This window comes from Ciconia boyciana, chromosome 7, assembly GCF_034638445.1.
Source record: "Ciconia boyciana chromosome 7, ASM3463844v1, whole genome shotgun sequence".
Classification (NCBI taxonomy): domain Eukaryota; kingdom Metazoa; phylum Chordata; class Aves; order Ciconiiformes; family Ciconiidae; genus Ciconia; species Ciconia boyciana.
Genome location: NC_132940.1, coordinates 27,975,818 through 27,988,221, shown reverse-complemented (window position 1 = coordinate 27,988,221; position 12,404 = coordinate 27,975,818). Strand labels below are relative to the sequence as shown.

The 12,404-nt window shown below is 60.8% G+C and overlaps 2 protein-coding genes across 2 annotated transcripts; one reads left to right on the top strand and one right to left on the bottom strand.

The window, feature by feature from the left end:
* Positions 1 to 3,899: 3,899 nt before the first annotated feature.
* Positions 3,900 to 5,009, bottom strand: LOC140654168 (1-phosphatidylinositol phosphodiesterase-like). Its single transcript, XM_072867222.1, has one exon. It carries the CDS (start codon positions 5,007 to 5,009, stop codon positions 3,900 to 3,902), a length of 1,110 nt encoding a protein of 369 aa, XP_072723323.1.
* Positions 5,010 to 6,406: 1,397 nt separating this feature from the next.
* HTATIP2 (HIV-1 Tat interactive protein 2) lies at positions 6,407 to 9,020 on the top strand. The gene is made up of 5 exons (XM_072868277.1): positions 6,407 to 6,639; positions 6,749 to 6,856; positions 6,935 to 7,072; positions 7,818 to 7,879; positions 8,485 to 9,020. The coding sequence occupies exons 1-5, from the start codon at positions 6,457 to 6,459 to the stop codon at positions 8,708 to 8,710; spliced, it is 717 nt and encodes a 238-aa protein (XP_072724378.1). The 5' UTR covers positions 6,407 to 6,456; the 3' UTR covers positions 8,711 to 9,020.
* The last annotated feature ends 3,384 nt before the right edge of the window (positions 9,021 to 12,404 follow it).

Sequence of the window (12,404 nt, the reverse complement as noted above, 5' to 3'; positions counted from 1 at the left end):
AGTGGGTCCTGCACGGCAGGATGGGTACTGAGGGTTGCTTTGCAGGTAGTGGACAAAAGTACACGTGGTGGGAGGGAGAGAAGACCCGAATCAGCTCTGCAGCTCTGCTGGGAGCTGGCTAATCACCCAGAGCCCTTTCACATCTCAGGTGGTTCTAAGGCTGGCTCCCCGGGAAGGATTCAGGATGCTGTAGGGTACGTGCTCCCCGCTGGGTCCCTGCTGCCCCGCTTGTGAAGGAAGGGCCCATCGCTGCCTTACGGGCTGAGCAGTGCAGGGATTTCCCAAGTGGCGGGATGGTGCATCCTGTCCCCCTGGCCACCCCTCCAAGGGCACAGTGCAAGCTGTAAGCCAGGGCTTTGCTCGGCACTGGCTCGAGGGAGCAGGTACAAAGACACTTTCCCGTGTCACCTCCTCACTGTCCTTCTGGACTCTGCAGGGATCTGGAATGGAAATGTGCCTCCTTTGCTGTGCCCTGGTCCTGAGCCACAGATGTAGGTGATGCTCTCTCGCCCGTGAGAGCCCTGCCGCAGGCAGGGAAAGGGCACGGGTGCCCCACTCCCACCTACAAACCACTGACAAGGGTGCTGTGCAGCCAGTGGGGTTGGGCAACTCACCCGCAGGCTGTGACCGCAGGGCTCACCGGGGGAAAGTGGCTCGGCTGCTGCAGCCATCAGTACCTGCCGAGGCTGATGCTCGGCTCCCTCTCTGCGTGCTCGGCCGTGCTGCAGGCAGGGAGGGTGTCATGTGCAGGGCAGGGTGCGATGCCTGCACAAGTATCCCGGCAGTGCTGGGAGCACCCAGGTGTGGGTGGGACCCACGGCGCCAGGGGCTGTATGTGCCGCATGGGGAGGTGGGCACTGGCAGAGGTGGGTAGATGCCCCAGGGCTTAGCCTCTGCAGAGCTACAGGGCCAAGTCCAGGCTGCGCGCTGCAATGTGTCCCCAGGGAGTGCCCAGGACCTGGTGGAGTGAGACCCTGGGGCAGGGGGTGCAAGGGGCACCCTCATCACCACCACACCGCATCCTGCCCCCCGCTCCCTGTGCAGAGGCACGCTTGTGTTGTTTTCGGCAGAGGCTCCCGCCCCACGGTGGCACAGCCTGTTCCCCTCCTTGTGCAATGTACCCCAGAAAACTGCAGAGGAACTGAGTCACCCTGACACAGCCCGGCCAGCTTGGCTGCCACCAGTGATACAGCGGGTACCTTCCTGCATAGCCCCTCTTGCCCCTGCCACCGGGGAGGTCTCAGCAGCCCACTGGAGTGAGGAGGAACCTGGTGACACCTCTGCAGGAGCATGGCATGGTGCCAGTGAGGACCCACACCCCACCAGGGTGCAGCCCTGCTGCTGCCATTGCCCCGCTCCACGCTGGGGACCGAGGCGGCTCTCTCTCAGGCTTTAGAGGCACTCCTGAGTGCGGGCAGGGGATGGCTCCCCAACACCGCAGGTCCCCAGGGGCTGTTTGACCCAAAGGGCATCCCTGAGCTCCAGGGTGCCTTTGGGCATGTCTCCCAGTGCAACGCCTGGCCTGCAGCCCGAGCAGCCGGACCCTCCTCCAATGGCCCTGGAGGAAAGCAGCACCTGATAAAATCTTTCTCACAATTTGAAAGTGTTTGGCCACAAGAAGACATGTTATTCGAGTGCTGCCCTGGCCTGGAGGGGGTGAGATGGTTGCAAGGATTAGCCGGGACCAGAAGGACAGAGATGCCTCCAAGACAGCCCAGGGGCCGTGGCACCCTCACACCCCCCACCCACAGGGACCTCGCAGTGGTGGGGCAGCGCTGGCTGCGGGATGCAGGGGTAGTTTCGGGCAAACCATTCCTGCCCACCCCACCCGGTCCCTCACAGAGGCGTTTCGTTGACCTCAGCTGTAGGACAGCTTTCTGCCTCGTGCCTTTCCCCTGTCATGCTGGTGATGGAGAGCCTTTTCACTGGGCACCGCTGCCAGCTGGGTACCCCTGCCCACGCTGCCTGCCAGCTCCCTGGTGCCTGGCAGCAGCAACATGTGCATGGCACAGATAAGGGTTTGCCAAACAGGATGCCAGGGGCGTAGATAACACCAAAGTTATCTCACTGCTTGTGTGGTAGGGAGTAAACAAGTGGCTCTGCCCACCCGGGGAATCCCAGGCAGCGCCTCTGCCCTGCCAGCAAGCCGGGGCACAGGATGGGTACGGGGTGCTGGGGTGCAGCTCTGGGGATGCGCCGCATCCAGGGGCAGCCCCGCAGCCATGCAGGCAGCCCTTGCCCTAAGCCACAGCAGAACCACCCAGCCTGCAGAGCTGCTCCTGGGAACTGCGATTGCTCTGCCTGCGCCCTGCCCGGCTACCCACGCCACTGTGCGTCCCTGGAAGGCCAGGACAGGCCACCGACCCGCCTGGCCCTCCCTTGATGGCACCCGTCTTCCCGGCATGAGAGCGATACCTAGAGCTGTCATGCTGGCTTGGCGTGGGGGCAACCCAGGTGGTGGGGGCGTTGGCAGCTGGTGGAGCAGGCCACTGCCACCCCAGACATCACCAGTGCTTTTGTCACGTGTCTGGTTTCATACAGAGATTTCAATCTTCTCCTGTCTCACAAAGCAAGCCCAGAGACAGATTCCTCTGTTTGTCACCTCCGTCACCCCCTGCACGCTATTGCTTGCTCCCCTCCCTTCCTGTCTGGCTCTTTGCAGCGTGGGCTCTGTCCTCCCCTGTTCCCAAGCAGGGCTGCCGCAGCCCGGCGGGGCCAGCAGATGAACATACTCAGCACCGAGAGCCATGTCTCCAGCCAGGGCCAGCCCCTGCGGAGCAAACAATGTCCTCTCCTCCGGCCAGGAAATCCTGTGGCATCCCCTCTGGCAGGCACTGAGCCCAGCTGTGTTTTCCTCTGAGACAGAAGCATCCTTGAGGCCGTTCTTCACCTTTTGGCAGGCCAGGGCAGAGCTTTCTTCTTCTCTTTCTCACCTCCCTGCTTCAGCGCAGCTGGCAGTTTGATGCTTTCTCCCCTGGGATCTTGGTTATCTCTCTGCTCCAAGGAGCTACTGTGTCCTGCGACTTGCCAGTCTATTTAAACTGCTGATTTGTTTTCTGCAGGTAGGGCAGGTGCTGGCACAACCTGTGTTTTAAGGTCTTTTTTATGTCTCATCCACTTTGCTTTTGTGAATCTACAAACTGCCCTGTCCACGCTACCTGCGCTGTTGCAAACTGCCGGGCTTTGCCCTGTGCAGTGTCCCCGGGGTGTGTGACCCCAGGGATGGGGTAGCCCCATCTGAAATGCCGCTGCTGTGGCCACCCAGCTCTCTGTGCACGGGGTCGGTGGCACCTGCTGAAGTTGCCTCTCTCTAACAGCCCTGACTTTTGGGGCAAGCCCTGCAAGAAAAAAACAAAAGCTAGAATAACAAGGGGAAGGATGTTCCTCACCATTTGTTGTCACCTTTGAAATGAATTCCTTCTCCTCTGACCTCTCGCAGCTCTGCTTTAAGAGCAAGATGGTTACAAACACCAATTTAACTGTGCTTTGGCCACAGGCAGAGGGGTACAGGCTCTTTCACATCTGAGCAGCAAAAAGCAAGAGGTTGTTTCTGCTAGGAAACGGCAAGGCAATGCAGTGAGTACTTCCCTAGCTTCTTTTTATTTTTATTTACCCTTGAAAGGAAAAGGACTGTTTTGCAGAGAGGCATTTCGGGCAGACTCACTGGCCCGAGAGGAGGCAAGGCAGGACCTTCTCCCTCCACCCGTACCTGCTGCTCTGCCAGGGACTCGGCTGGCCCAGCCCCGTGCCGGGACCATACCTGGCTCCTCAGGGGAGAGCGGCATGCAGGGGGCAGCTCCCCAGGCTGCCCGGCTCCAACCGCAGCCACCAACCCTCCTCTGCTGCCTCTGGTGCTGTCACACCATCGTCACACGAAGGCTTCCTGGCGCCCAGCACAGCTAGAAACCTGCTTTTGCTCTACGGGTGCTGACATCCTTCGGCAGAGGCGTGGGGCTGGGAGCAGCATCCGTCCCAAGGGACACCGGCACGGGCCAGTTGTGCCGGCTGCGGCGCCCACCCCCTCTGCCATGGGGGTGCCGCAAGGGTACCGTGGGGGTGCCGGGGGCCGCTGTGATGTGTCCGCTGGCCCACGGGGCATTGCTCTCCACAATGAGCCGGAGGAGCCCTGCCCCGGGGAAGTCCATGATGACCACCCCCCAGCGCACGGGCTGCCCTCTCCGGCGCCGCAGGTGCTGGTAGCAGCGGGGGTTCACAAAGCGGGCCACCTCCTCGGGGCAGGTGAAGAGCCCGTTGCCGGAGCAGAAGGTGAGGTGCATGGTGGCGGGGTCCCCGCTGGCCGCCCTCTCCAGGTGCCGCTGTGCCCGGGCCCACTTGCGCTCCAGTGAGAGCACGTTCCAGGCATCGCTGATGCTCAGCTGCTCGTAGGGGATGCCCAGCACCTCCTGCACCAGCGCCTCCAGCACCACAATCTTCCCCCGCGCCTGGCCCAGTGTCGGCACCTCTTCCTGGCACCACACGCGGCCCTGTCCCTCCTCCAGCAAGCAGCGGTGCAGCCGGGAGGTGAAGCCCGGCCGGGGGAAGATGGGCAGCTCCTCCTTAATGCGCATGAGCACGGCCTCGCTGGGGTGGGCGCGGAGGAAGCGCAGGGTGCGGCGCAGGACCCCCCGCAGGCTGGCCCGCTGGAAGGTGCAGAGGTGGTAGACGTGGAGCTCGCCCCGCGCCAGCTTGCAGCGCACATCCAGGAAGCGGATGCCAGCCGCCAGCTGGGCCTCCAGGCCCCAGCTCTGGCACCGCAGGCGCCGGCCGCCAAACAGGCTGAGGGAGTCGTGGGTGCCGGGGATGGAGAGGTGGGAGAGGGGCACAGCATCGGGGAGCCCGGCCATCCAGTCAGGGCAGCAGGCTGCCGGCTGGGGCATGCAGTCAAACGCTGCGCTGCGCCAGCACCGCACCTCCGTGCCACCAGGAGAGTGGGCGCCCCGGCGCCTGGCCAGCCCCACCGAGCCCTGCCGTGGAGGAGGAGCAGACCATGAGCGGTGGGAGCGCCGCATGGCCCCCACGCGTCCCGATTCCACCCCTTCCCAGAGGTATCCCCACCATCCCATGAAACCGTATAGCATACCATGTGCCCCATACACACATTGCTGCCGATACTCCGCACTGTCGCACCGTACGGTTCCCCTCCCGCTCTCAAGCATTCGTCCCACTACCCCTGAGCCCCAGCGTGTCCCAGCCTCCCCCTCCTGCACCCACCTGGCTTTGCCTGCAGCTGCGGGATGCAGCCTGCCAGACGGGGCACACGGCCATGGGTGCTGGCGGCACACTGGCAGGTGGAGCGGGATGCTGGCCATTAACCTGGTGACGGTCATGACGCGCGTCCTGCCTCGCATGTGGCACGTGCACCAGGGATTCATCCTCAGCCCTCGGCCAAGGGGAGTGCTGGCAGACACGCTGAGCTGCAAAATCACCTGACTGATCCTGAAAGCAGCCATTCAGGCCTCTGCACCTCCCTTCCCAGGAATCAGGACAAACGGGATCGGGGTGCCGTGGGGCGCCTTGACGCTATCCATGGGAGCGGCTGCGCAGAGCCCCCAGGTGCCCACACGCCCACTCCAGAGCCGTGCCCCGGGTTGGCTCCTGGTGGGACCTGCCCCCCCCGGGATGATTGCCATCATCCCCATCAGAGAGACAACGTCCAGGCAGGGATGTGGAGCAGGGAGTCTGTGCTTGCCAGCACGGCCCAGGACCTGCCCGGTGAGGGTCCCGTGGGAACTGGGCTCCATCCCCTCACTCCTCAGGCACTGCGAGGCTGCTCCCAGAGGGCAGGGCTGCTGTCACCACTGCGGTGCGAGCCCTGCGGCTGCGGCCGGGTCCGGAGCTGGTGCCCAGGTCGGGGGGTTGAGTCACCTCGTGCCCAGGGGACACAGCCACAGGGCACCCCGGTTGGCAGCGCACACTAAGCTCAGTGGTTTTTGGGGAGGAGCTGCCTGGCAGGTCACAGACCCCCCTGAGCATCCCCCCTGGGACACATGCCCTCCGTCTGAGCAGGGCAGGCAGAGAGATCCTCCCAGGGACGCTTTCTGCCGTGGGCCGTGCCACCGCAAGGACACCAGGCGGCGGGACAGGAGAGGGGACACCAGCAGACATCTCTCCCTGCGCACTGGGAGCAGCAGCGAGGCCGAGGGGGGTCCCCTGGGGAGAGGCTGAGGGGGGTCCCCTGGGGAAGCCCCCTGCTCGGGGAGACAGAGACCCTGCAGCCTCCCCGGGCACCCTCCCCCAGCCCCTGAAAAATGTCTTGTCTTAACGTTAACTGCAGTGCGCTGCACTGCAACTTGTGCCCGGCGCCTCGGCGCCGCCGACAGCCCCGCCGAGAAGAGTCCAGCGCTCCGGGCGGTAACACCCGGCAGGCCGCACAGAGGCCCGCCCCACCCCCGCCGCTCCCCGCCCGGGCCCGCCCCACCGCCGCGCCGCCTCCAGCCGGGCCGCCGCTCCCTCGACATGGCGGCGGCGGGCGGCGGTGGCGGCGGCGGCAGCAACGGCAGGGCCTGCTTCGTGCTGGGCGCCTCGGGGCAGACGGGCCGGGCGCTGCTGCGGGAGCTGCTGGCCCGGCGGCTCTTCGCCAGGGTGACGCTGGTCGGGCGGCGCCGGCTGAGCCTGAGCGAGGAGGCGGGGGCGGCCGTGGTGCGCGGGGCCGGGGCGGCCGTGGTGCGCGGGGCCGCCGGGGCCGCCGGGGCCGCCGGGCGGCGGGGGCGGGCCAGGGCTGGCGCGCTGACCCTCAGCCTCCCCGCAGGAGCAGGCGGTGGTGGACTTCGAGCGGCTGAGCGAGCACGCCGCCGCCTTCCAGGGGCACGACGTCGGCTTCTGCTGCCTGGGCACCACACGGGCCAAGGCTGGTGCGGTGAGTGGGCCCGCCGGGGCAGGGGTCCTGCCCGCCCTCTCCCCACCGCCCTCACCCTCCCGTCTCCTTTACCCACAGGATGGCTTTGTCCGCGTGGACCGGGACTACGTCGCGCAGGCAGCAGAGCTGGCGCGGGCAGGGGGCTGCAAACACTTCGTCCTGCAGTCCTCCCGGGGGGCAAACCAGCACAGCCCCTTCCTCTACCTCCGCGTGAAGGTGAGGGGGCAGCTGGGGCGGGCTCCTCCTGGGACGCTCGGGAGGTGTCCAGAGATGCAAATGGCTCCAAGGGTCCTCCTGGTGCTGGGGGACAGGGGGGTGAGGGAAGGGGGCTGGCAGGACAGCCACGCGACTGGCTTCATCCAGAGCAGCACAGCACCTGCATGCAGCGTCCATCTCCCTCTTCAAACCACCAGCCGGAGTTGGGGTCTCCAGCCCAGCCCCGGCTCCCCAACCCCAAGCTGGGATGGCGTCACAGCTGGGTGGGGAGGCTCAGGGCAGCGGCCAGGGGAGACGTGAACTATCCAGGGGTGGAGAGCCCACACGCTGCCCAGGTGGGACCTTACCCATCGTGAAAGTTTTTTCCCCGTATGTCGTGTGCTGCAGCCCCCAGCATCTGCTGGACTCACTGTCGTGTGTGCCAGTGTCTTGTGCCGGCATTCCCACGCTGGACGCTGTGTCCAGATGCTGTCTCAGGAGCATCCAGCTGCAGTTAGCATGATGGTTGCAAGGGTGCGCTGCTGACCAACGGTCAACGTGTCCGCCGTGGACACTCGCCCCACTCTGCCTTTTCCTGGAGAGCTGCTCACTGCCCAGGCGGTGCCTGGCCTGTACCAGCTTTGCATCGGCATTAGTGCCTTCCTGCCCACAGCTCAGCAACTCTCTCCTGCCAATTCACGGGGCGGCAGGGATGGTGCTTGCAGTCATCCTTGTCTCCTTTCATCCTGCCTGACTGCTCTGACAGGGAGAAGTGGAGAACCTGGTCCAGGCTGTTGGTTTTGATCGCTGTACCATTCTCCGGCCAGCGTGAGTAGCGGTGAAGGAGGGAGGGCACAGGACTCAGGTAGAGGGTTGCCAGGGCAGTGGGCTGGTAGATGGAGAAAGAGAGAAAGGATACGCAAGGGGAGGGCTGGGGAGGGAAGTGGAGAAAGCCACCAGCTGCAAATGCAGCTCCTGGACAAGCACACTGCTTCCTAATGCTGCAGGGAGCAAGCACAGCAGTTTCCCACAGCTTGTCCCAATGCTGGCGTCATGTGCCATGCAAGGAGAAGAGGCTTGTGTTGAGAGTAGAGGTTGGGGGGACACAGGTTATCGTGATATAATGCACAGACCTTATATCCACACAGACCTTGACCTTAGCAGGGGGGATACTCACCTGTACCCTTTCAGGTGTAACTATGCTCTTGCTGCCTGGGAGAACTGGCATCCTCCTTTTGGCAGCACTGTGGGGAAAGGAGTTTAGTGTCCCAGGGCTCAGCTCAGTCATGTTTCGGGACCCTGCCAAAGCCCCATGGCCCCCATGTGGGTTTAGCAAGCTGGGCTGGGCCTGCAGCACAGCTGGAGGATCCAGCCTCTAGTTTTTCCCCGGGGAATGGTTTCAGCCTGACCCACCTTACCTCCTCGCTCTGCAGGGTGCTACTGTGCAAGCGCCAGGAGTCCCGCCCCGTGGAGTGGATGGCCCAGCAGTTTCTGGGTGTTGTGGCTTGGGTTTTCCCCACCGCTTACTCAGTGCCTGTGGAAACAGTGGCCAGGGCTATGGTGGCCAGTGTGCTGCAGCCAGGCAAGGGGAAGGTGGAGGTGCTGGAGAATGGGGCCATCCACGAGCTGGGAAAGGCAGTGCCACAGCAGGGCACATAGAGCAAAAGGGATTCGCAGGAAAGAGCTTGATTCGCTGTTCAGATGGCCGCCTGGGCCGAGGATGAATGCACATGTGGGAGAGGAGTGGGGTGCTTGCATGTGGGGCTAATGTGGAGATAGAGGTGCACTTCCTTGCATGGCAGCTGATTCTGTCAAGTGATCAAAAAATGCAGGTGCTGGCTGGTGGGCGAGAAGAAACAATGTGCTCTGCTGCCTGGATCCAGCATGCAAATCCAGGTAAAAATTCTGTAATCCAGGCAATTTCTCGAATTCAGGCCTTAAATAAAATCTTATGGCTGCTCTGTTTGTGCCAACTTTGTGTTGAAATTGTGTTTGTCTCCTGCACATTGCCGACCCAACCGCATCTGTTCACAGATTGTGTCTTTTGGTGACACTTCAAGGAATGCACACGGGCAAGTGGCCATGCTGTAGAGGGACACAGGAAAGCAGAGGCTGTGCATCTGCCTGTGCTGAGGCTGCACCCCACAGAGCACACAGTGGCACCAGTGCCACTTGGATAGTGGAGCTCCTGGAAGCTCTGCAGCAGTTGCTGATGAGCCTGGGGCGCTGGCTCCGCTTGCAGTAGGTCTCTGCAAACATGCAGCATGTGCCTCGTCCTTGCCAATCTGCTCCAAGTGCAAAGGGACAGCTACAGGGATGCTGCTGGTCAGATCCAGGCTGTCACTTTAGTACCTATAGTAGTATAAACGCCACGCAAATACTTGCATTGACTTGAAAACGCCTGTCACCGCTGGCTCATCTGGGCTTACCTTATGGACACAAGTGAACCAGAGCTTGGCCCTGTTCCCAAGGGTGCTCTGCATGTGCAAGAGGTGAGGCCAGCCCCACGCATGTCTCAGGGTGGGCTTGCCCCTGCCCCGCGCTGCCCGGGTGCTGGAAGGGGAGCAGGTCCCTGCTACGGACACAGAGCAGGGATGAGGAGCAGCACCGTGTCCTAGCCACGGCCCGGGCCGTTCTCAGGCCTTGTGCTTGGGGTCGAGGAACTTGGCAGCTCCGCAGTTGGGACGCAGGACTTACGTGACTCCCGAATTCCCAGCTGGCCAGGGTCCCAGTGCTCTGGGTAATGCTGCTTTCCAGGGTTTTCTCTTCTTTGACCTCACCCGTGGCTCCTGTGTCAGTGACTTGGATGCAGCAAGCAGGAGGGAGCCAGGATCCCCTTTCTCCTTCCTTCTACACCAGTGTTTTAATCATCGGGCTGGACCTCAGAGGCTTGGTGGAGGCAGTGGATGGTGTAACCCCACACTGTGTTACCCGAGTGACTCCTGAACCATGCACAGGGCTTAGTTCAAAGGTAAAAAAATGAGGGGCCATGGAGCCGTAATTACTGATCAGACTGTCCTGGTGAGAACAAAAGCAGTGACTTTAAAGGTATATTTAATGTCAAAAGGGAAATGAGAGGTAGGCTGGCCTTAAAAAAGGTGACATGCTTATACAGGGGAGTGGAAATGAACACCTGAAGTGGGAAGACCTTAAAAGAAGTGAAAATTGCATACAGATGAGAGAGTAAAAAAAGAATACAAGCTCTGGAAAGTTACAGGTGAAAGGCAGGCCACCGAAGATTTGAAGAAAGCATCCTGAAGGCATAAAAATTAATCATGACTATGTGAGAAGCAGAAAGCTCTCCAAAGAGCCCTGGGGACAGGACATGATCGGGCTCTATGAGAAGGAAGGAGCCACCATGGAAAAGCTTGGTGGGTTACTTGCATTGGCCTTTGCGGTGAAGGAGCTCCCACTAGGTTCATTCCTTAGGGGACACGCATTTGCATGACTGTCCCAAGGCACTGGGGGAAGGATCTTTAACCCCATTTTTAGAACACATGGTTAAAAATCTGCCAGAAGGAACACGCAGATGAACTGCCAAATACTTGCCTGGGTGAGAATTACAGTGAACCCTCTACCAAAAAGCCAATGTTGTTAAACATGATGCTAATTTTTAAAAAGTTCCAGTGGGAACCAGGAAACTGCAAAGCAGTGAGGCTGCCTTCTATAAAAGGCAAGTTGTTAGAAAGGATAATAAAGTCTTGAAATAACAGAGCCCAGGATAAATCTGGTGTAATGGGAGGTTCCATGTGGCTTTTGAGGGGGCAGTTGCAAGGCACAAACCTAGAGCGCTCGCAGGAAACCAGCCATTGTGTACACAAGACAATCTGGTCCTCGAAGTGCACTTCAATCTCCAAAAATCTGTCCCAGAAGGGCTCTTAAAGAAATTAAGCTGTCGTGGGAAGAAAAGGAAGGTCTGGGTAGTTTCTTATTGGAAATATTTTCTTAGCACTCTAAAGCCTTGAAATGCACAAACCAAACATTTCTTACAGGACAAAGGTCTGTGGAAAATACAAGCTATTTCTGTGTAACCCTTGTTTCTGCTCAATGGCAAACGGTTTCTTTTTCAGTGTTTCAGATAAGTCTCTGCTAAAATGCACAACTGCAATCCCAGCGCATGGTATGACCCTCTCGCATGAAGCTTCATCGCTCATTTTGGACCTCAATTTCCCCAACTTGCTCTGTGCTTTCATTAAACCCCACCATTCATTAAGCCCCACCCTGGGGCTGTGGAAGACATTACAGAGCATCGGCCACTGAACTACCGCAGAGCCACAGGACCAGGGGATTTTGCCCACCCAGGACTGGAAGAGGTAAAGTAGGTAAAAGTCTTTAGGGGACAGATCCAATTCCTCCGTGGGGTCTCATGGGGCAAAGCTCTGGGCTCCTCCAAGCAGCAGGAGGTCTGCAGAGCTGGAGCCATGCCGCCGGCACGCCTGGAGAGGCTGTCTGCTTTCCAGGGGCACGCGGCCCCGGCTGCAGCTGGAAGGAGAGCATGTAAGGGTGCTCGGTGTCTGCTGGGTAGCATTCACACAAACCGCCTGATCCCACAGATCTGAGCTCCCCTGGGATTTCCAACGCTGACTTTATTAGTGAAGATTAATGAGAAAAAAATTACTGTGTTCCCGATGGCTCGGCAACCAAGCATGAGGCTGCGGGGGTTTCCCCATGTGGTCCCAAGGCCCCGCTGCCCTTCCCAGCCCGGCAGCTGTGAGAACCGCCAGCACCTCTCGCCCACCCCTCGCTGCCACCTGCTCCTCTCCGTGCCAGGAGGTGCCCAGCCGGCTGGCAAAGCACCCTGCAAACAGCACCTCGGCTTCAAAGGAGCCTTTCGAAGCAGCCACGGGCCTGGCACTTGGGATACTCTGGTGACATCCTTGCTAGCAAACGAATGGCCCTGACACACTCTCTGGCCCCGAGGGCAACTGGCATAGCCCAACAGACCTGCCGAGCTTGCGAGGCTGCAGTCTCTCGGAGAGCGGGGGGGCCGCATCCAGCTGCTGGGAGATGGGGCAACTGGGCTCCGGGCTATCCCCAAACTGGGGTGAGGCACCTCTATGCTAATAACAGAGCCTCCCCCTGACTCCTCTGTGAGAAGGGCAAAATGGTAGCAGCCTGTGAAGGAGTAAAGTACCTCCATCCTCTGCAGCTGCCGTTGTTTCCTTCCCCCCTCTGCGAAGCACAAGGGGGGCTGGTGGGCACGTCAATGCCAGGCAGCAGGAAGGGGCAGCCCCCCAGTCTGGCAGGTCTGGCACCCCTGCTTGGGTGCATCTGGGGGTCTCCAATCAGCACAAACCCAGGGAAAGGTCATCCAAGCATCTCATCCTCTGAAATTTTAGGGTGTACTTTTTTC

Excerpts from the sequence above, each read along its gene's own strand:
- LOC140654168 (XM_072867222.1), bottom strand. The coding sequence starts at position 5,009 with ATGCGGCGCTCCCACCGCTCATGGTCTGCTCCTCCTCCACGGCAGGGC.
- HTATIP2 (XM_072868277.1), top strand. The coding sequence starts at position 6,457 with ATGGCGGCGGCGGGCGGCGGTGGCGGCGGCGGCAGCAACGGCAGGGCC. Across the intron at positions 6,857-6,934 it reads CACGGGCCAAGGCTGGTGCG|GATGGCTTTGTCCGCGTGGA; the intron begins GTGAGTGGGCCC and ends CTTTACCCACAG. Across the intron at positions 7,073-7,817 it reads TCCTCTACCTCCGCGTGAAG|GGAGAAGTGGAGAACCTGGT; the intron begins GTGAGGGGGCAG and ends CTGCTCTGACAG.